Here is a 21,046-nt window from a genome sequence, read left to right as displayed (position 1 = left end):
AGTACATTCTGTGTAGCAGGGACTATTGTCAGTATATTTACATGTATTATTTAATTAAATTCCCCTGGCAACTCAGTTACTGTACATAGATGCTGAAGCTTAGAGAGGTTAAATAACAGGTGCGATTTATAGATTACTTGCTACTAAAAGGTGAAGTCAGAATTAGAACTCAAATGGCCTGATTTATGACCTGGTTAATACCTTATAGTCGCATTTCTCCTAAGGTGGTTTTGGTATAATCCCTAGAACTTCAGCCTTAGGCAAACAGCTTCTGTTTTCTGGAATAAATTTTATAGCTACCCTTTTTAAAGCATTAATTTATTGGCCCCTGATCTATCTCCTATTCTTACTGCTTATTTCAGCTACATTGTATCCTCTTGAATATGACTTAGTGAGCACTCAGACTGAGTTATATGACTTAACTATAGATTAAAAAGTAAAAATTTTTCATCCCTCAGAACTGTTTCAGTTGGTTCCTAGAAACAGTTTACTTCTTCAGCTTACATTTGAATGCAGTGTCTCAAACAGGAGATTTAAAACTGGGCATTCAAAGAAGACGTAGCCTCTGCCCCTACTTGGGGTAGGACCAGATAATTGAATAAACACAATGCAATAGGATGCAAGTGTAATATGGTTTGGGCAAAAGAGAGAACAGCAAGCCTGGGAGACTTCCTAGAGGAGGTGGTATTTGATCCTATTCTCAAGGGTGAGTTGCAGTTGGTCATCTAGCGAAGGAGGGAACAAAATCATTCTGAACAGCAGAAATGGTTACAAAAAATGGAGTTGTCATGTGAAAAAGCTCCATTCGTTTTGGGTACTGTGTAAAGTTACCATGGCGATTTTGTGCTCTTTTTCTACTTAAAATTTTTTTTTCATTTATAAATGAAAAGTGATTATTATTATTATTGAGACGTGATGTGGTCTCTCTATTGCCCAGCCTGGAGTATGTGGTGTGATCATGGCTCACTGCAGCCTCCACCTCCTGGGCTCAAGTGATCCTCCCACCTCAGCCTCCTAAGTAGCTGGGACTACAGGCATGCACCATCACCATGCCCAGCTAAATTTTTTTTTTTTTTTTTTGGGGTAGAGATGGGGTCTCACTATATTGCCCAGGCTGGTCTCTTAACTCCTGGGCTCAAGCAGTCCTCCCGCCACAGCCTCCCAAATTGCTGGGATTACCGGCATGAGCCACCACACCTGGCCCCAAGTGATTTTTATATACATATTACCTATTTCTAAGCTGTTTTACTGAAAGTAAAGATTGCAGCTTCTGTTAACATAGATAATATTTCTAATCCCTACAGTGACATTATAAAGTAGCTTGGGTGGTTTCCAGCTTCACAGACAAGAAAATGGTGACTCAAATTAAGGATCTAAGGACATATCAGACATTAGTGCCCAAACTAATGTGATATAAAAACTTCTTTGTGCTAGCTTTTACTTAATAATATGAGCCTTTTTTATAGGCACGAGAAGCATTTTCAGAGACACCCTGTACTTGGGCTGGAAATTGAAATATCAGCAAGTCATAGACCTTGCTCTTGGGCTCACAACCTGACTCATGTGCCCTTTTTAATGGCCATTGAGACCTCAGCCTGCTCTGTCACTACTTTCTAACGAGACTTGGAAAGTTCTGTTTGCCAACTTTGAGAAATTGGTAGCTGGAGTGGTTTTAAACATTCTTTTCTTCAACAAATAATATTTAGTGAGTGGCTATTTTATTTCATGCATTCTGCTAGGTTCAGATGTTGCAACAATGGACAAGGTTGACCAGGTCTCTGCCACTCTAGTGGGAAACACAGACAAGGAATTGATAGTTATAATAGAGGGTGGGTAAGTGCAGTGAGAAAGAGATGTAGAATAGTCTGGTATATCTAGGAGAGCCTTGTAGGCCCTGGTTAGGAGCTTCCACATCTTAAGTAGGCACACAGTGAGTGGCTAGACTAGGACCACTACTCTGTCAGTGGTTCTCATTCATCCAGCACCTAGAAGAAGTCCTCAGGGCCCAGGATGCTGAGCAAGTGGTGCTTGTGAATTGGGCCAGTGATGATTGCCCTGGGTCTTGGACTGATCTGCCTTCTTCTTCTTTGCACTAGGCTATGGAACACCATATGGTTACAGCACAGCTGCCCCTGCCTATGGTATGTACATCATCTTACTGATATCTCCTCTTAGCGACTCTGTCACAGCAATCCAAAGCACAGTTTGTATATAGGGTTTTTGTAAATGAATCGGAGGATCTCAGACTTAATTCATTCTAGTGACCCAACTTAAATTCTCTTTGAAAATGCCACAACCTTGTGGTTCTTGGTTTGGTTGGAGTTGCTCTTCTCTCTGCTTTGCCTGATTGAAGGACTGCTTGTTCTAATTGCCTGTTTCTGACCATATTGAAATTAAATATTTTAAGTAGTTCTTCTTACAGCCAACTGACACTCCATTCAAAGGCTACTGAAGGGCCATACCCAGTTGCTAGCTTGGCTTCTTACCAGTTATAACACTACACTTAAGTTTCTGGTTTGGAACCATGTGAATTGTGGGTAATTTAAGTCAAGAGTAGGAACTGCTCACTTCAAATTTGTACCTTCATTCTTTTCCATAACTTTGCTTCTGGGTTGAAGTAAATGGGTATCATTGGTCCTACAGAGGAAGTGATAGAGGGTTTCACCAGCGCAGTCTTACTTAAGTGCTCACTGAAGGAAGTCTGTAGTACATATTAGAATATTGTATGTGTTTCTCTTCTCCCCTCTAAAATAAAAAATAAAAGCAAATGCATAAATGAATCCCAGTGGCCCTTTGGATAACTTTTGAATGAGGTTTATGTGGCAATGGAGGCAATAGGTTTGGAGTCAGTGATATGCTCTTAGACATTTTTTCTACTCAGGTGCTACATGTTACAGAATCAGCCATCTGCAGGATGTGTCTTTGAAAGAAGAGAGCATGAGAGAGTGTGTGTGCAAGAGTGTGTGTGTCAGCATGCCCTAGGCTGGGTGTGCATGCACACAGAAAGGAAAGGCCCTTCCTCTATTGCCAGTTTTGGCATTAGTCCTCTACATAAGTCCTCTGCCTTCACGTTGTGCTTTTTCTCTTCACACATCTGCTTTGCCATTTTTGTTTGGATAAAAATTGTGTTCCTAAAACACTGCTAAACTGAAGCTGCCTCTGATTTCGTAACTGTGGACATAAGTAGAAAGTGAATAGTTTCACCACTTTGCCCATTAAAATAGTTTATATCCTAGAAAGATCGGAAGCTACAAGGGTCAAACATTTGGAGCAGATTTTATTTTAAGCAAAGTGCAGAGCCTGGAGCTATATCATTTACGTCCTCTGGCACATTCAGGTGTGGTCAAGGCTTCCCCATATTTTGAGCAGGAGCCATATGGGGTAACTAGGAATTGGTGACTAATGCAATAATAAGCTTGCCCAGATTTCCTTTTTTATTCAAACTCTCTAGTTCCTTTGGGTTCGGCCATTTGCTTTTAACTATTCAGCTGACTTCTGGGTATCTTGACCACCTCATCCTTTCTGTGACTTAGGTCTGGTCAGTTTGTCCAAATACATTTTGGCTCACTAGACTCACTGTACTACGTCTTATGTAAGTGCCAAAGTCTGCCACCTGGGGCAGGTTTTTAAGTCTCTCTTTCTTTAGACATACACTGAGTTTCAGATTCTTCAGTAAAGGTTTGCTAGAGCTTGATTTTCCTTTTAAAACACTTTTATATCTAGATTCTAAATAACATTCATGTTTTTCCTTGGTCTTTTTTTTCCTCTCTTGTTCCTCCCTTTCCTTCTTTAACATTATACTTTCACCCTTGTGGTCTCTGAGCTCCCACATAAGAAAGCTCCTCTCTTCCATGTGCCATATAACTGACTTCCAAAGCTGGTGAAATTTGATGCCCCCATTTTTCACATAAAAGATTTGGTTTTTAAATGTTACTGTGATGCAAACCTACTAAAACAATGCTTTATTTTGGCTGTAAGGTAAATATGTCTTTTGGCCTTTGTAAAGCTGTTGCATGTGGGGTAATTTTCCCTCTGATCATCTGGTGCTCTTGAATACCTGCTGTTGCTGCTTTGTGATTTCTCCATAGGTTAAATACTAGAATAGTTAATAGAAGCAGATTTCAAATCATGTTTGAGTATGCAGAAGTTTGTGAGGCCACAAGAACGTATTAATTACAAATTCAGAAAGTGATTAATCTTTCCAGATTTGCCACGCCAATATTGGCAATAGCCATTAAGAAGTTAAAACACCTGGTCATGGCTCCAGTTGGAGCTGAGGTCTGCACAGAAAACTGTGCTTTCAATCTTGGTAACTCCTGTTTCTCTTGTAATATGTGATATGCCAAATTGAGAACTAATATAGATTTCTACAGTTAATTTAGAATATTAGTCAACAGCATTGCTTTTGATTTTTAGAATTCATGGCAGCTCACTCAATGAAATTGCTTCCTAGATGTAGCCATCTGATTTTGAGTGAAAAATATTATTTATCAGAATATTAAGAGCAATTTCAAAATACATCTGTGAGCAATTTGCAGGCCTCTTGCAAACTGGCATAATGTTGACTGACTAATCTGGAAAAGGTTAATGATAATTACTGTAAGATTTTTTTTTATCTGAAATTTTTATTCGAGTATTAAACTTATTTGGAGTCCTCTCCGTTTCTTTCCTCTGTAGGTTTACCCAAGAGAATGGTTCTGTTGCCCGTTATGAAATTTCCAACATATCCTGTTCCCCACTACTCATTCTTTTAGCAAATGACAGAAGCTAATTCCTATTGAACAACAATACCGTACAATACAGAATGTTAGAGAAAAAGCCTTTTTATCCTGCTTTCTTTGAACACATACTTGATCAAAATTATTTGTAAAGAACATCTTTCCTACTTTTTGATTTTAACAAATGCAAATTTAGTTCTCTAAAACTTGAAAAAAAAAAAAATGAAACCAGTTCTGTGAAAACGGTACCTCATTTATGGAAAATAACTTATACCAGCCCTTCTGTTATAGGGAAATAAAAGTCTAGCAGTTCAAAGTTTAAGTTTTAAGAGACGTATCAGATTATGTAAAATTAAATTTGTGAAGGATGTATAGAGTCTCAAACACTGATCACAAATAAACTGCTTTGTTGTAACACAGAGTACTGCCTGGTTCCTGATGCAGTCACTGATTCTTAGTTGATTGATATGTATTTGCCCCAGGGCACTTTAATTTGGGCTGTAGTTATTTTTTTTAATACAATAGAGACTTTTCAGTTAAACTTTAACTTTGTAAATATTGAAGTGTGTAATAAAGCCAATAAAATATGGGTTTGAATATTGTTTTAGCTTATTATTTTTTATATGTTTTGGTATCAAATTAAAAGGAATTGAAAACTAATAACTTAGCCCTAGAAGCCCATTCACTCGTAAGCAAACTGCTAAAACAAAGCAAAGGTGATGGTTAGTTTGAGCCAGTCTACTTACTCTGTAAGCCCTCTGTACTCCTGTTGTACAAGGGCATCCCCATGATAAGGGTTCTATTCTGTTATTTGAGCATTGCTTATTCAAATGATGGCACTACCCAGAGATGGGGAAGGAGAATGTGATTATTTTAGTTTATGAATTTCCAAGTTTTAAAAAAAATAATAAATTACTCAATCAATCACCCTCTCTTGTTCTTGTGGCCTTCTTCACTCTGTAAGATATTGTGTTCACTCCCTGGCTTTTTTCATGCAGATAGAAGATTAGCAATTTTGCTGGGATTCATTGAAGGGTCTCCTTTCCTCTTCAATTACATCAGAATCTAAAGCAGCAACAGGGTCCCCATAAAAACTTGCTCTTCAATTGTCCCAGTTCTTGTTGAGTGCTGCTGTGAAAAGTGACAGGTTTCAGCCATGGGTCAGCATTTATTTTTAAGACACCTGATTATGCTGGTGGAAATGGATCAGTCAGTAACATTGTGCTGTTCTGTAAAGGGTGCAGACCGAAGTCCTCCACTTGCATTCTCACCTTGTTTGGAAAGCCAATGATGTTACTAGAAGGTAAATGGTTTCATTAAGGTACTCACCCCCATGAAGGAGCAACAGTGTGCTCCCTTATCAATATTATAGGCACCATGTCTTTAAAATGTCTGTTTTTAGTATGAATTCACTTTCCTTTTCCCTATTAAATTCTGCTTTTGGGAACTAACTGGACAGGACCCATCCATGAGAATGGGTTTCACAAAATACGGCAAATTTGTGTACCAAATTTCTTTGGGACCACTAAACAAAGGTGAAACAGGCAATATACAACACATGTTAGTGTCACTGCTCAGATACATAGTTTGTTTCTTGTCCTTGGTCTTTTGTCTTTATTAGTGGTGGGTGATACTTTAATAAAACCTCATCACTTGCTGGAAATAGCTGTAACTTATCATTCTCATCCTGTGCATTAGTGGCTAGACATAAACAAGAGGGCCCATTTCAGCTGGGAGTTTTCATGTTTCATTGATGCGTTTTGCTGACCTATGGATGAAACAGAGCCATCACTGAGAAGAAAAAGCATGGCTGTAGTGTCCAGTTTTTATTAATTAAATATTTACAGTAGTCTTCATTGTCTTTGGAATACTATTAATTGGCAGCTGCAGCTGTATTGTTATTTGAAATTGGTCATCAAATTTGGATTCCAAGTTGGAATCTCTCTAGAGATTTCTCATTAGAAAATTCTTTTGAAGTAGCTGACTCTGCTTCATAACTCATGCCCTCTGTAATGGTGAAAAGGGAGCTGTGCTGTTTTCCAACATGATGGCAGTCATTTCAAATGGTTTCTACCAAGTCTTTTTTTTTTAAATTTTGTTGTTTGTTGGAAGTTACTAACCATGTTGTAAACCTGCCCAGTTGCTGCAAACTTTTACATTTCTCTGCTTTACCTAAAATAATCGAGCTGTCAGTCCTTTGTTAGAAGTGGTAACCATGCAAGTTCAACTGTTTAAATTCTGTAATGAATTAAGTGTCCCCCCCCACCTGTTGCCCTTCCCACCCTTTCATTTTGTAATGAAAATTCCACTTACAGCTGAAAGAGCAGAGAAATATAAATGAAGCTCTTGGCTTCACGAATTTGCCTGAAATTAACATAAAGTTTTGCTTCTCTGCTCTTTTCTCCACTGTAGGTGGTTTTTTCATTGACAGCCCCTATTGCCAGCCTCTGAGCGTCGCACCATTTATTATTCACTTGGGCCCTCAAGATTTCTTCTCTGACTTCTAGAACCATCAGGTTGTCTGGCTTGAAATGGCAATTTCTGTGTCTTGGTCTTAAGAGTAATGTGACACCCTGAGGCTATCCAGCTTTCAGATACACCACTCTGACACCTTCTTTTTGAAAGCAATGACTGATCATTTTAAAGAAGAGCAATACTTTGTTCAAAGCCACGGTGTCTGTTTTAAAACTTTTCCTTTAGAAACCTAGCAATATCTGTACTTAACCCCTTGTAGCATAGTTTCTTGTCAGGGAGTTTACAGATCAATGTAGAGCTTAGAATTAGTGTGTGAGCTGTGCTATGTTCTGACAGTTTTTACACTTTTTAGCACATAAATAGTTACATTCCTGACTGCGTCAGTTAGCACTATTGTAACTTCTCAGAGATAGGGGTCCTCCTTGAAGCCATATCCTCTGCATGGGGACTGGCGCCTAGCCAGGGATGTGGCCTGCAGCCTGTGTTTCTTCAGGCAGCAGGAGTACCCCATCTCTTGTGCAAGGTAATTGGTCCAGTAGATTTCCAACATACCTCATGCTGACTAGGTGAAGTGCATGGGTGGTGAAGCGAGGAGCTGAGTTTACGTAGTTCCTGAGTGTTTGTAGTCTCTCTCAAATGGTTAGCCTGGGGAACCAACCACGATAGATTTTGCTGGTATTGGCATTTTCTTTTCTTTTTTAAAATTTTGGGTGAATGTTTGAAAATCATGAATCAGCCACCGTAATTAATTGAAGAGCTGGGAATACCTCGTTAATGTATTTTTAAAACTGGTGTTGGACCCTCTGTGTATTTCAGGTTAATACTTTTAAGCAGTTTTCAGCACGTTTATCTCACTTTATTCTCGTTCTCCTCGGACCTTCGTAGCCATATCACTTGTATAAAATAGGCTGAGATATAGTGACTGTAAGCTGTGATCTCAGTATACAAAGGTAAGCTCTTTTATTTTCTGATTAAAGAGAAAAATAATTAACACAACATGCATATATGACAATCATATATGATGTATTTGATCTCTTAGGTCATATGTCATCACATTACCTTTAAAAATTGTATGGTCTAAAGGTAAAGTAGTTATTTTTCAACATTTGTTTTAGTACCCTTGTAACTACTTTTATTCAACAGAGACATTTCACTTACACTGAATGAGAGAGAGAGAGAGTGAGAGAGTGTGTGTTTTGTGTGTGTGTGTGTGTGTGTGTGTGTGTGTGTAGAAACTTAGGGAATAACATGTATGTAAATTACACACACATACCTGTTTAGATATAAGAATTCAGTGACAGGAACAGTTCCTCTAAGAAGATTTTAATGACAGGGCACTCTTTTGGCCAAAGCAGTGGAATTTCCTAAGCAGCAAGGTTGGTAACAGTGCTGGTAGGCTCAGTATGTGTGAGCTGTTAGACAGGCTGAGGATCAAAGTGCCAATTTCTCAAGGAGAGAAACGTCTCTGAGAAATGAAAGTCTCTGATCTGTGTTGTATGCCCTAATACAACAACAGCAAGAAGCCATAAAAAAAAAGCAATAGAAAATGAAAAAAACAAAAAACAAAATATTATGGTAACTATGGAAAAGTACGTAATTGACTGGGTTAAGCTAATTATTTGCAGAACCATCTTTAGCAAGATTTGGGGTGGTGAATATCGAGTCTACAGAGACCAAATAGACAAAGCAATCCATCTGTCTTTTCCAAGTTAGGTAGTAGATTATTTATTTCCCACCTTATTCAGCCATCATGGAGTTCATTCATGTAAAGATGTGAGGGTTAGGCCAGGTATTTTAATAAAGATTTGCTTCATTTAGGTATGTCCCATAAATGCATTTTAATTGTGTTAGATGTTCTGTGCTAAGGCTGTATATGATATATGTAGATTAAAATGAATTTCATGTTTCCTATTTGTTTCTAAGTAGCAGTTTCTTTTGATTACTCACTTTAAAGTTGCTGGAACAACTCTTGTTTTTTCCATGCAGAATCTGTATGTACATTGAATGTGGCTTTGGCATCTTTACAAGGTTGTACGAGGCATAGCTGACTAGTACTGAGTACAATCCAGTCCTGCTGAAACAGCCCGGTGCCTATCAGGTGCCAGGTCCTCTTCTGGGTACGAGTGAACAGAGGCTGTGACCAGTGGAAGCATTTTAATTCGGAGAGTCTCCTTGTTGTTGGAATTGGGCCTATTACAAATATCCTACTTTGAGAAATAAATATTTTGTTAACTGTGGCAAAAAAGAATATTAGCTTAGTTATTAGTTTAATTATAAACTATTTAATAATGTAGGCCCTCTGATATCATCAAAATAGGTGTGACTTGGAAATTCACTCATTTAAAATATTTCCCTGGCAGTTTTGAGAGCCTGAAACCTACTCTGGTTTATGTTCATGGACCTCTGTCCAGTAAGTGAATGTAATGAAATGAATAACAAATACTCCGGTCCTTTTCAAGTAGTTTTTATAGTATAGCAACAGACCAAGTGGTTAAACACTGAGTACATTTTTTTAATGACAAATGAGGAAGGTGTCACTCTTATTTCCCTGTTTCTTAAAGATTTCATTAATAACTGGAGGAAAATCTTCAGTGGTGACTTAGGGGAAAGAACTAAGGAGATCCCCGCTGCCTGCGCTGCCTCCACCCAGCAATTAGATTTCTAGAGCCCTATACACCAGGGACATTAATAGCAGTTAAAGCTGAAAACAACCTGCTCTGTGAATGGTCTTCCCCTAATTCCCATTCAACTTATGCCGGTGCCTCCTGAGAGAGGGTGGGGGCTCTCTCTGAACCATCCAGAATGAGAAATGTTGTGTGTTTTCAAACTCATACTCTCTGCAGTCTGATGCCACGCTGTCTAGTGACCACAGACTTCTCAGTGTTATTAGGAGTTCTGGAAAGGGGATGGGTGGTAAATGAATAACAACTGCAGAGCCAGAAACTACTGCTGAGGTGGGTTTCAATGTTGATGTGTTTCTCTCTAGCCCTTATTTACAGAGCACTGAGCTAGTATTTATATAAGAATGAGTCCCTTCCTTTGTTAATAGCATCTTCCTGAAAGACTGTTTTAAGTCAAGAATTCTAGTTAAGTTGGTTGTAAGAATAGATATCCTTTCCCACATTATCATTTTAGGTAGGAGCTAACAGATTCCATTGATGCTTTGAAGCAGCAATCTTTGGAGGTTTTTAAAAATAGTACTATAATGCAAATTAGGTTATGTAAGCTTTACAGCACAGCTAGAAATAGAGACTAGAAACCATGTGGAAATCTGGGCCAAAGAATTTCTCTCTCTCCAGCACATTCCCATGGGGCTCAGGAATTAGATGAGTTAATACACATAAAGTGTTTTGAACAGTACCTGGTGCATAGTGAGTACTCAGTAAATGTCGACTGTTCTTACCGTGGTGGGCCGAGGTGCGGATGAATGTGGAGAGGGCAAGGCTGTGCCGACAGGTGTTTGAGAGGCAGGTGCAGTCGGCTCAGGGTGGAGCTGTGTCGGTTCCTTAGTGCTGATAGGTGTTGGCTGCTACCAGGCTTTGGGAGAGAACTCCAGGTATCTAGGGGTTAGACAAAAAACAGCCCCCAAAGACCTGGGGAGAGCTAGTGTGGTGAGGCTGTTGCAGATCCAAGCTTAAGGAAATTGCTCATGTGTCTGTTACAGTCGTTAAATTACCAGCCAAACTGCTGCCAAGGGTTTGTAAATACTTGTTTTTTTGTGGGGGATTAAAGGGTGCAAGGGCTGATCATAGAGTATTCACCTGCTGAGTCCAAGTGTCCACCCAGTGCAGTAATTTTAAAGAAAGGCGTTTTGTTACAGCTGTCTCCGGAATCTAACCTTGGGGACTTAACAGTGTTTCGTAGTTAGAAAGCAAGTTCCTACAAAGCACAGAAAGGAAAGGAGGACACTGATTGGTGTGCTTAAAAGACTGTCGACTAGGATGCTTCTCTGAAAAGCACTCCTACAGCTTGTCCCTTCTAGTTTGCTTTGATACTTTCAGGGGAAAAATATCTACATTCGTCACCATATGAGGCCTCCCTTCTGCCTATTAATCTTAGAGAAAACATGTCTGTCCATCTATTCATCTTTGTCTTTGTCCATTTACTTATCCACCTATCTGGACACAGTTAGGAAGTTGCTTTTGGATAAGAGGAAAATGGGTACACGATGAAACTGATGCTGTTGCATTAAATAGAGAGTGTACATCTTCCATTACTTTGTGTGTCTACAAAGATCAGGAGCCTCTGCAGGTGGGCAGATGCACCCTTGGCTGTTGGTAAGAGGTGAGCTAAGTGGGGAACATAGATTGAGCCCTCAGATGCTCTAAGCTTATCAAACTGTGTGTGGTCAAGGACTGAGTGTTACCTTTAAGGAGGCAAAGAAGATTTGCATTGTAGTCAAGACGTTTTTCTTAAATCTAAGAAATATTTGTATAGCTAATGCCCTGGCAAAAGTTAGTGCGTTCTTCCCACAGGAGGCTGTTTGGTGCAATCTTTGCCTCATTCAGCCAGCATTGAGGGAGGACTTGTTTTTCTTTGCTTTGATGGGTCAGTTGTTAACATTCTAATTACTCATTCTGAGGAGTGTCTTGGTCTGTCTTGGCAGAACTTTGTCATTTCTTCAAATGAACTGTACCATCCTCCTGGTGGGCAGAGTGAAGATAGCTGCCGTTTGCCCAGGCAGTTTCAGCACTGGACAAAAGGTCTCTCCTTTCAAGTGTCAGCTAAATGTGCCAAGTAATGAGGTGAATAGTAGCCTTCAGTTAGGTCATTTGGGGCAGCAGTAGATTGAAGCAGCAGGAAGGGAAGGGGAAGGAGAGAGAGCGGTGTTTGCATCTTATTTGCCAGGCACTTGGACATCCTTCTGAATTCTCCAACTACTTTCTTGGAAGTAGTAGTATCCCTATTTTACCAAAGAAACTGATGCTCCAAGTTAAGTGCTAGAAACATTAATGGAACCTAGCTCTGTTCTAAAGCCTTTTTCTGTTCCATCATGCTATGGATTAAAAGGCTGGGGCTGACAGGATGGGCTCTGCTGGAAGCCAAGCCATCTGAATTGAGATGACTCCAATCAGATAACCCGGCCTAAAAAAGGGACATTTTCATTTAAACTGATTGTGAAGAAGTATTTAATGTATTGGAAAGATAGACTGAACAACTGCGTTGCATCTGTATAAACAGAGGAAGCATTTTTATTTAAAGTTTATTTTTCTCTTTGAATTTCAGTGAAATCCTGAGGTTATGTTTTTTCACTTAGCTTATCTTTTCTGAGTGTTTGTCTGTGCCTGGCCTGAGCTAGGTCATGAGGATGTCTTCAACGACTTAAGCCAGACTCTGAAGGCAGGCAGCTGAGGCTTTGGCTCACTTGGGTACGAGGAAGAGGCGCACAGAGGGGCAGCAGCCCAGGCTTGGGGTGTAAGTGCAAGAAGGTGTCCCTGGCCAAGTACTCAGCAGAGACGGGGCAGTGGCAGACTGCAGAGGTCGGCTGTCATGGCCATGAGTCCTTGGATTAGGCCTCAGGGCAGGCTGACAGCCTGAAGTTCATTGTCTTCCCTTGAAGTTGGACCTGTGTACGGTAAGCCCTGCTTGGATGGCTTTGGAGTCTCTAATTGCTGCCTGTGAACCACTCTGCTGAACTTGTCTGAAAATTCTGCTGCTGTAAACCACTTTACCATCTCCTTGGCTAATGAATGATAAGTGGGTCTCTGCTTAGGTGTGGGTGGGGGTGTGGGGAGGTGGTGTGGGGATGGCTACAGGATCCTTTTAGGGAAAGGTATTCCTCACCCATCCCAGGTCATCTTCTTTCTTGGCAGTTGGCAATATTTCTGTGCACCCTCCTGTAATCCTGGAAGGCAGTGGGAGAAAGGAACCTTTGAAAACTGAGGTGGTTGTGTTCTAGAGCATGACTGTGTCGGGGAGAATGAACGCCTGGCATTCATAGAACACAGCACTTTCTTAGGTCCTTTCCCGCTTGTCATTTCATGGCTTGCTTTACTGGTGGGTCTTGGAGAAGCAGCGGTGCATAGACTGTTTTTCCAACTCTGCAGACAGGGAGACTGGAGCCCAGAGATCTTTCCAAACCACCCTGCTGGTTTGTGGCAAAACATTGTGGCTCCTAATTAGTTTTTAACCACCAGAAGAAATAACATTTCTTAGACTGTTTTTAGAGTTAACAGTAGCCCTTTCTGAGGAATTAGTTTTGAATTTCACCACAACCGTAGAATTAGAAATTTTCTCCTTTTACAGATTAGGAAATAGATGCTTAAAGTGACTTGCCCCAAATTATAGCACTGTAAGTGGCAGCGCTCAGGCAGGCTGAGGCTGTGCTCTGTGCAGGTGGTTTGTGTCGCTAGTGCCAGCCAATGTCTGCTCTCTCTTCCAAGCCCAGGTGGCAGCAGTGGCTTCTCCTCTCTGTGATGTGTTCTGCTCACCTTTCCTCCAGGATTCTGGGCTATCCCCTGTGTGCCTTGAAACAAAACAAGCAAAAACCAACTCACATCTCCCTGATCCTTCCTCAGCCCTCCAAAATCCAGATTTTCTGGGCTCATTCTTCTTCTGGTTCCTTTGTTATGTGCTCCTGGGTAAGGTGACCAACCGGTCAGCCCTAGGACAGGCAGCCTGTTTTTTTGTTTTGTTTTGTTTTGTATTTTTTTGCCAGCGAAACAGTTGTGGTCAATTTCCACAGATGATCATTTTATACTGAAATCGAACCCTATAATAAAGTGCAAATTCAGTGATTGCCGTTTGGAGAGCTCCTCAGGGGTCAGAAGGATGATGGGGGATGTGCTGCTGGAGTGTGTGTTTTATGTTCAGCCTCATCCACGTTTTGGTTTTGCCCATCCTCCATTCCTGGCTCGGCCTTCAAACATGGGCTCTAACCCACGGGGTCACCGTCACAGCAGCACATTTTCCAGGGCAAGCTGGTGTTGGGATCTCCTAGGATGCTTCTGTCATGTAGGTGGTCTTGGAAGCTGCTCAGCTTTCTAAAATCCTTCATTCCTGCAGAGGCTATGTTAAATGAATATGATAGGCATCATCTGGGAGGTTAAAAACCTGTGGAAGTGGTCACCTGGGGAACTCAGGAAAGCTGAAAGCACCTTGAAATGAGATGGACCAGAAGGTTGAGGCTGGTGAAGAGGACACCTGGAGAGAACACGGGCACTCCCGTCAGGTATTTTTAAGAGATTATATTTGTTGTATGTGGTTCCAAAGAGTAAAAGACAATTATGGGATGCCAATTGGGCAATTTGAGCCAAAATACACCTCCTGCAATGACAGAGGAAGTGGCCGTGGGAGAGCAGCTGAGGTGTGATGGGAGCTCCCTGTTACGGGCATGTTCAAGCAAGAAGCCAGTTGTGTGGATGGCGAAGAGGAATTTCTTCTGTGGAATGTCAGTTTGGATGAACTCTGATGTTGTCGGTGGCACTGCCAAGACCATGTCTCCCTTCTTGGGCACATAGATTTATTGAGAAAACATTCACTGTCACCTACTGCTTTTTACCAGGCTCTGTGTTGGGGGAGAAGGAGCAGTTGGAGAAAATGTCAAAATTTGCAGCTTAGACAACTGAGTAGAAAGTGAAATCATGGAGAGTACAGGGAGAGGGAGAAAGATGCTTAGGGGATTTGGACAGAATGAGAGTCCTCCTCTGTGCAGGGAGAAAGGCTTCAGTGGGTCTCCCCCTCCCTGCTTGGGATGCTCCTTACTGGCCCTGGGCTGGAGGCTGGCAGGCCCATTCCCAGGTCTCCCACCGAGTGCAGGAGAGGAGCCAGGCCTCAGAACAGAAGTGCTTATTGAGTAACTTACCAAGAGTTACAGGCTTCCCATTGAGACAGACGGGGGATGCCCAGGAGGGGAGTCAGGAGAGGCCTGGTGTGCACAGAGAGAGTGTGCCCACTTGGAGAGCATGAAGGGCCTTGCTGTGGAAACTGAAGTGGTTAGCAGAGTGAAGTGGCAGGTGGGACACAACAATCTGCAGCCATTTCTTGAAAGGCCCTGGGTGCTATGTCCTTGAGTGATTACCATCGTCCATGATGATGAGAGTTCGGAGGGCCGATAGGGACAGCTGGAGAGCCAAGGACTAGAGTCAGGAGTACTGATGAGGAAGATGCTGTTGCCATCAGCCAGGCGAGGCATGAGGGAGGCTGATGGATTGCAGCAGCAGAGGGATGGTGAGGCAGGAATGGCATCTCCTCACAGGCTGGGTTCCTTGGCCAGACTGGGTAGGGACAGGAAGATGATGGCCCTCAACCCTGGGAGAAGGAGCAACCGTGCCCATCTGGGGGAGGGGGACCTGCTGGGGTACTTCTCCTGGACCACTGCTCGGTGGGCAATGGAGAGAACAATGGTGTCTCTGACCAGGATGGGGAAGCACAGGGGAATAGAGGAAGATACTGACAGGGCACAGAGGAGGTGGAATGGAGCGAGGGCCATCTCCACCTGGCTAGGAAATGGGGGCTTTGTAGGTCACACTCCATTGTGCTGGAGAGCTCAAGCGTCTCTGTTCAGTCAGTGAGTGGGGAGGGACTTGTAACCTGTCAGCATCTTCATCCTTTCCCCGAGTTTCCACTGGGCTGGGGTCTCCAGCCAGGAGTCACAGGTACCGGGTGGTCGTTTATGCTGAGGCCTTCTGCTTGGCAAAAAGTTAATCCATTTGTAAGCTAAGCAAGGGTTGGAGCTTGTTGGATTCAGCACCTGTGGAACACAGTCTTCAGCCCGTGTGAAGGTGTGGACATTCCTTCCAAAGTTTTTTAAGGGAGGGAAAAGACCATTAAATTGTGAGATGATTGGAGGATTTGTTTTGTGTCTGTCCCAGTGTTGCCACCTTTGCTTCGAAATGGACGGGGAGAACTGAAGGCCAGTGTGGGTTCCTGCACCTGTTTTCTACAGTGCTGCTGGGGACTGTGGCTCAGGTGGCAGCTATGGACACAGATCCAGTCAGCCTTTGGGTGGCCAGAACTCCAGGGCCAGGTGTCTCTTAGCTGCAAGCAGCCTTGACTCTTACTCAGCAGGCCACACAAATCTCACCTCTAAAGAGGTGAAAGGTGAAACTATATGGGAATTTAAATATAAAGGACTTGTGTCTGCAAGTCCTTTCTGTAAAGGGCCAGATAGTAAGCATTTCAGGCTTTATGGAGCATGTGGTCTCTGCTGCAACTGCTTAGCCCTGCCATTGTAGCACAAAAGCAGCCAGAGGCAGTGTGTGAATAGATAGCATGGCTGTGTTCTGATAGAGCTTCACTTCCACGTACACAGGGCCGCAGCTTGCCAACCCCTGCAAAGAGGCATTTTGCCGAAGCTGGCTGTATTTTGCCAATCCCTTAGAGATGACTTGCCTTTTGGCGTCATCATGATCCACCTCCCCACAGAGGCTTCCTGAGAATCTCTTCTGTGTGAGCACTGGCTCAATGCACCGGACAATGTAGTTCCTGCCCATATGAAACTTGGGTTTTGAGTGACACGTGGGACACTGAAAGAGGAGAGCAGGTGGCTAAAGAGCATAATACAGAACAGGGCTCAGGGAAGTCCAAGGTGATAGGGTCTTCAAGAGAAGGGCTGAGGTGAGTCAGGAAAGCCCTGAAGGCAGGCAGCTCTGGAGCAGGGTCTTCTAGAAGAGGAGTAGGCAGCGTTCTCCAGGAAGGGAAACAGGACCAGGCAGCGGGTGAGACTGTGTCTGACAACGAGAACTTCTGCATAGTTACACAGGCACATGGGGTCCGCTGGTAAAGGGCCAGGAGGGTGGACTGGATTCTCTGGGCAGTAAGGAGCCATCAGACAGTTATGCTCACGAGGGTAATGTGATCACAAATGCTGATTAGAAATGTCACTGGCTGTGGAGGACCGTGTCTGTGGTTATACATTATACTTTCAGCTTAGTCTGGACTTTTTGGTCAAGGTACTTTTGGTACTGAAGTGGGAAAGAGAGGCCCAGAGAGTTGGGCAGATTTTCTGACCACTGGCTTATACTGGGGCATTGAGTGCCCCATCTTTATTTTGACCTGACAGAGCTTGACAGAATCTTCCTTCTTCAGGCTTTTTCTCTCCTGCTATCCTAAAGATCACTTACAAGGGCAGGATAAATGAAACATTTCTGTCTCCAAAGTTTGGCTTGGGGCCTCCTCAGCATATGAAGGTAAAGGGGCAAGGACAGGCTGCCCCTTGCTTCCGAATCAAGTCACATGGTGGGAACGCTTTATGGAACAGATTGCTTCCTTTGTACGTGCCCTTGGGCCCTTGGGCCCTTGGCCAGCAGGCCTCAGAGATGCTGGCCTCTCCTCTCCAGAGGCTGCCAGCTACTAAGGGAGGGTGAAACAACTACTGCTGGGGGTAGGCTGTTCTGGGCTGGGCCTGACGTCAGGTGTAGGGAGACAGAGATGAATCAGACATGGTGGCTGCACTGAGGAATGCTCAGTGTAGCTGGGTGATGAAAAAACCCACGGATGTTTATAGTGCTGTCTGCTCTCCAGTCTTTCCTCTCAGAGGGGTTTCTAGGCACGTCAAAGGGAGCTTCCATTCATTCAGAGCATTGGAGAGGTGTCAGGGACGTGAGTTGCTGCCAGTTTGACGCGAACAAAAGCTGGGAGTGGCTACTGTTGCTGTGCGGTGGCAGCAGCACAGTGGGCGTGGTCAAGGGGCGGGTTGGGCTGGAGAAGCAGGGCCCATTATACAAGTGCCTCTGCAGCAGCCCCGTGGGGTAGGTGATCAATGCAGCTCAGAGAAGGGAAGGTCCTTGTCCCACCTGCCTGAGCTGGTAGGTGGTGGCCTGCTTCACAGCTGTCCCATGATGCTGACGAGGCAGGAGCAGGCCTGGGCTGGCATCTCTGCACTGTGACCCCCCTTTCACAGGCCCAACCTTGTTTCTGGACCTCTGGGACCGAGTCAGGAGGTGAGGACCGCAGTGCTGCCCTAGCACAGTCGGGCCAGGTGTGGGGAAAGGCAGGAGGGAGGTGTGTTGTGCTCTGACCAGCCTGGAAGGCCCTGGAGAGGCAGGAAGCCACTGAAAACTTAAGGAACTGGGTGCTACTTACTCTCAATGAAGTTGTGTTTTGATCATCTCCGAGAATCAGGTGAGGGATACAGAAGGAGGAGTGGCTGCTGTCTTTAGACTTGTCGGGCTCCCTCTCATATGGAAGTGCCTCTCTGATTTTGCTGCGTGGTTCTCCTCTTATGAGCATAGAGTGCTGTCAGGCTCTGATGGTAGGTGTGGAACTACTCAGGTCTAAGGAGCACCCCTTGTATATTCTAGAGGAGTTTCTGGGTTTATGGAAGGGAAAGTTAACAAACTGGAGCCTGGCACAGATGGACATCCGGTAAAGAGAATGCAGCTGTCCCTGGCTGCGGTGCCAGGTGTGGCCTTCCATGTGGCAGCCAGTCATGGGCAGTAGCTGCAGCTTCATAGGAAGGCTCTTGTCTGTCAGGCAGTGGAGTTACTTACAGTCAAGAGCCTTGCCAGAGCCAGCCCTGCCCCCACCTATGGGCACAGGTGCTTTGCCGTCTGTGCTTAGGGAAACATGATGGTCAGAAAGTTTTCTTGACTCTAACCTAAATATTTCTGCTGTTTTTGCAAGCCAGATTATTTTAATTGTTCATGGATACGGATCAAGAATAGGAGTTGAAGATAGCTAGGGAGGCAGTAAGAAGTTCCTTTTCCACCCGTAATTTACAAGTTGTGTTTTAGGTTTCCAGTCTCTTTCCTCTGTTCTGGGTAGCTCCTGTTTTCCACACTTTAGGGATTTTGGTGTGGTGGGTCAGTGGCAAGACACTCAATCCAGATACACGCATTTCCAAGGCACAGTGATGTCACTTACCAAGCCTTCTGGTGTGCAAACACCGCTTCACTGGCTCCCTCAGGCTGCAGCCCTGACCCCCAAGGTAATGATGGCAGCCAGTACATGAGGTATGATTTGGAAGTAGCCAGGCAAGGCCTGGTTGCAAAAATACCTCTTCTCTTCCCTGACAGTAGGCCAGAGGTGCTGCCGTTAGACGCACCCCTCTCCCTATCCCAATCACTTTTCATGCTCAGGCCAGCGTTGCAGTCAGGTTCCGTTCACTCTGCACCCCCATTTCTTAGTACTGAGCACTGCTTTTCCCTTAGCTCACTTAATATGGCAGGTTCTCAGGGATGGGACTTACCATGGCTGTGGGAGATGCTTTGCTACTATTTAGTACCTTTTCTGGGGAAGAGGGCTCATTTTTAGAAACTCCACTGGGGAGCCAAATTGTAGGCATCCGACCAGAGGGCCTTGCTTTCTCCTTCTCCCAGGAATCAAGAGTAGCTCTGGCTCTCTGGGAAGCTGTCTCCAGCCTCCAGGTGGATGCCCTTTCTAGCATACCGGGGCTTATGGAGGCAAAATGAAAGCTGGTCCACATGGGAGCTCCCTGCTTCTGTCCTTTCCTTGGGCAGACAGTGTATACTTTAGCCCTTAGCAGTGTTTATCCTTTTTCCACAAAGCATCTTTGGACGCAGGCCTTTCATCCTAGACCATCTGTCTGGCCTGTTGTGCTGAACCTTTGGTCTCTCTCAGTGGCTGGTTGGTCCCAGCCACTTCTTCAAAAGGTTTCCTGAGGTAACCATAAATTAGGGCAGTTGTACTTTCAAGAACAGTGAGGTTGATGGGCCTGTTTCCACGGGTGCTGTGGCAGGGGGTGCTGGGAAGGGGCTGGCCTAGGGTCAGGTTCATCATGCCATTAGCCCTACAGCCCCATGCCTTTGTGTCCTGGCTTACCTGCCTTGTAGTGGTCCTGCAGGAGTGGAGCCTGTAGGACTTGCTTCTTGCATGCTCCAAGGAGAAGTCTGTCTGGGAAGGAGGTGGGAGGTGCAGCCAGTCTGGACCTGAAGCCCTCACGCTAAAGAATAAGGTAGCCCTGCTCAGCCCAGCCCTTCCTTAGCCCCAAGGGTTGGGGGAGGCAGGAGGCGGCTGAGCAGAGTCGTGGATAGAAAACCTTTCCCTACTGCACGGTTACACACATGACATTGGACTCCTGGCTGTAGCTCACTCTGGTCTAGTGAAGACCAAGTTAGTTTTTAGAAATCTACAATATCTATCATGTATCTATTTACTGTGTTTTTCTGAATACTCGAGTGTAAATAGTATAATTTGCAGTGCAAAAGTCCTTGGCAATAACTTTGTGTATCATGTTTAAAAACACTGGAAACCGTGACCACCATGGACTGTTCTTCCCCTCTGAGGCAATTATTACATGTAGGACTGAACTTTAAACCTTCAGCGTGACTGAAGCAGCAGCCTGCACATGTGGATGGTCATCAGTGCCTCGCCCAGAAATGCCTGGCCTTCATCCAAAGGGACCCTGCTGCCACGAGTCCTGCAGGCAGCACCCACACTGTGGCTCCTTCGCACTGAGTATGTTGGACTCTGCCATAGACTGACCCTCTTGTCTGGCTGCTGCAGTTTGTGTGTAATGCCCTGACATGTTGCATTTTCCCCATTTGGATAAATAAAAACAAATGCTTCTGTCACACACAGTAATGGACTGTTCTCTGTAGGACACACTCTGGTAAAATGAAGGATCCAGCTTTGGTGAAAGGTTCAAGTGCAGGCTTTTTCCTGGCCCTTAATAAGGCTCTAGTTCAGTGCAAAGGGATGAAGGGCTGAGGATGCTCGAAGTGGGGTGGATGGCTCCTGACAGTGGACAGTGATTTGGGTGGGGCCAGGGCCTAATTCTTGATCCTGTTGTGGTCCTTAAAATCCTGTTTCTCTGTGGTGTGAAAAGTTTCCTCAACATGAAACATGACCTTGGCAGCCTGGCACAGTGAGTGGTAAGTTATGTCCTACTCAGTGAGTGCTGACCTCGCTCTTCATCGTCACACCTGTTCCGGGGGTGGTAACACCCAGAC

The 21,046-nt window shown here is 44.0% G+C and overlaps 1 protein-coding gene across 7 annotated transcripts in view; it reads left to right on the top strand.

Moving 5' to 3' along the window:
* The window catches only part of STRBP (spermatid perinuclear RNA binding protein), a 172,644-nt gene extending 151,974 nt beyond the window's left edge, over nucleotides 1–20,670 (top strand). For 4 of the 7 annotated variants that reach the window (XM_039474641.2, XM_039474643.2, XM_074395314.1 and 1 more), the window contains exons 17-18: nucleotides 2,097–2,141; nucleotides 7,131–20,670. In XM_039474641.2, the coding sequence (XP_039330575.1) occupies nucleotides 2,097–2,141; nucleotides 7,131–7,225 (140 nt within the window). In that variant the 3' untranslated portion in view covers nucleotides 7,226–20,670. Of the gene's footprint in view, nucleotides 1–2,096; nucleotides 2,142–4,677; nucleotides 5,648–7,130 lie in introns of those variants that run through there. The other 3 variants (XR_012516672.1, XM_039474645.2, XM_039474644.2) reach the window with 3 other exon arrangements.
* The last annotated feature ends 376 nt before the right edge of the window (nucleotides 20,671–21,046 follow it).

Source organism: Saimiri boliviensis, chromosome 2 (genome assembly GCF_048565385.1).
Source record: "Saimiri boliviensis isolate mSaiBol1 chromosome 2, mSaiBol1.pri, whole genome shotgun sequence".
Lineage (NCBI taxonomy): Eukaryota > Metazoa > Chordata > Mammalia > Primates > Cebidae > Saimiri > Saimiri boliviensis.
The sequence above is the reverse complement of the archived record's forward strand: the minus strand, read 5'-3'. Positions and strand labels throughout refer to the sequence as shown.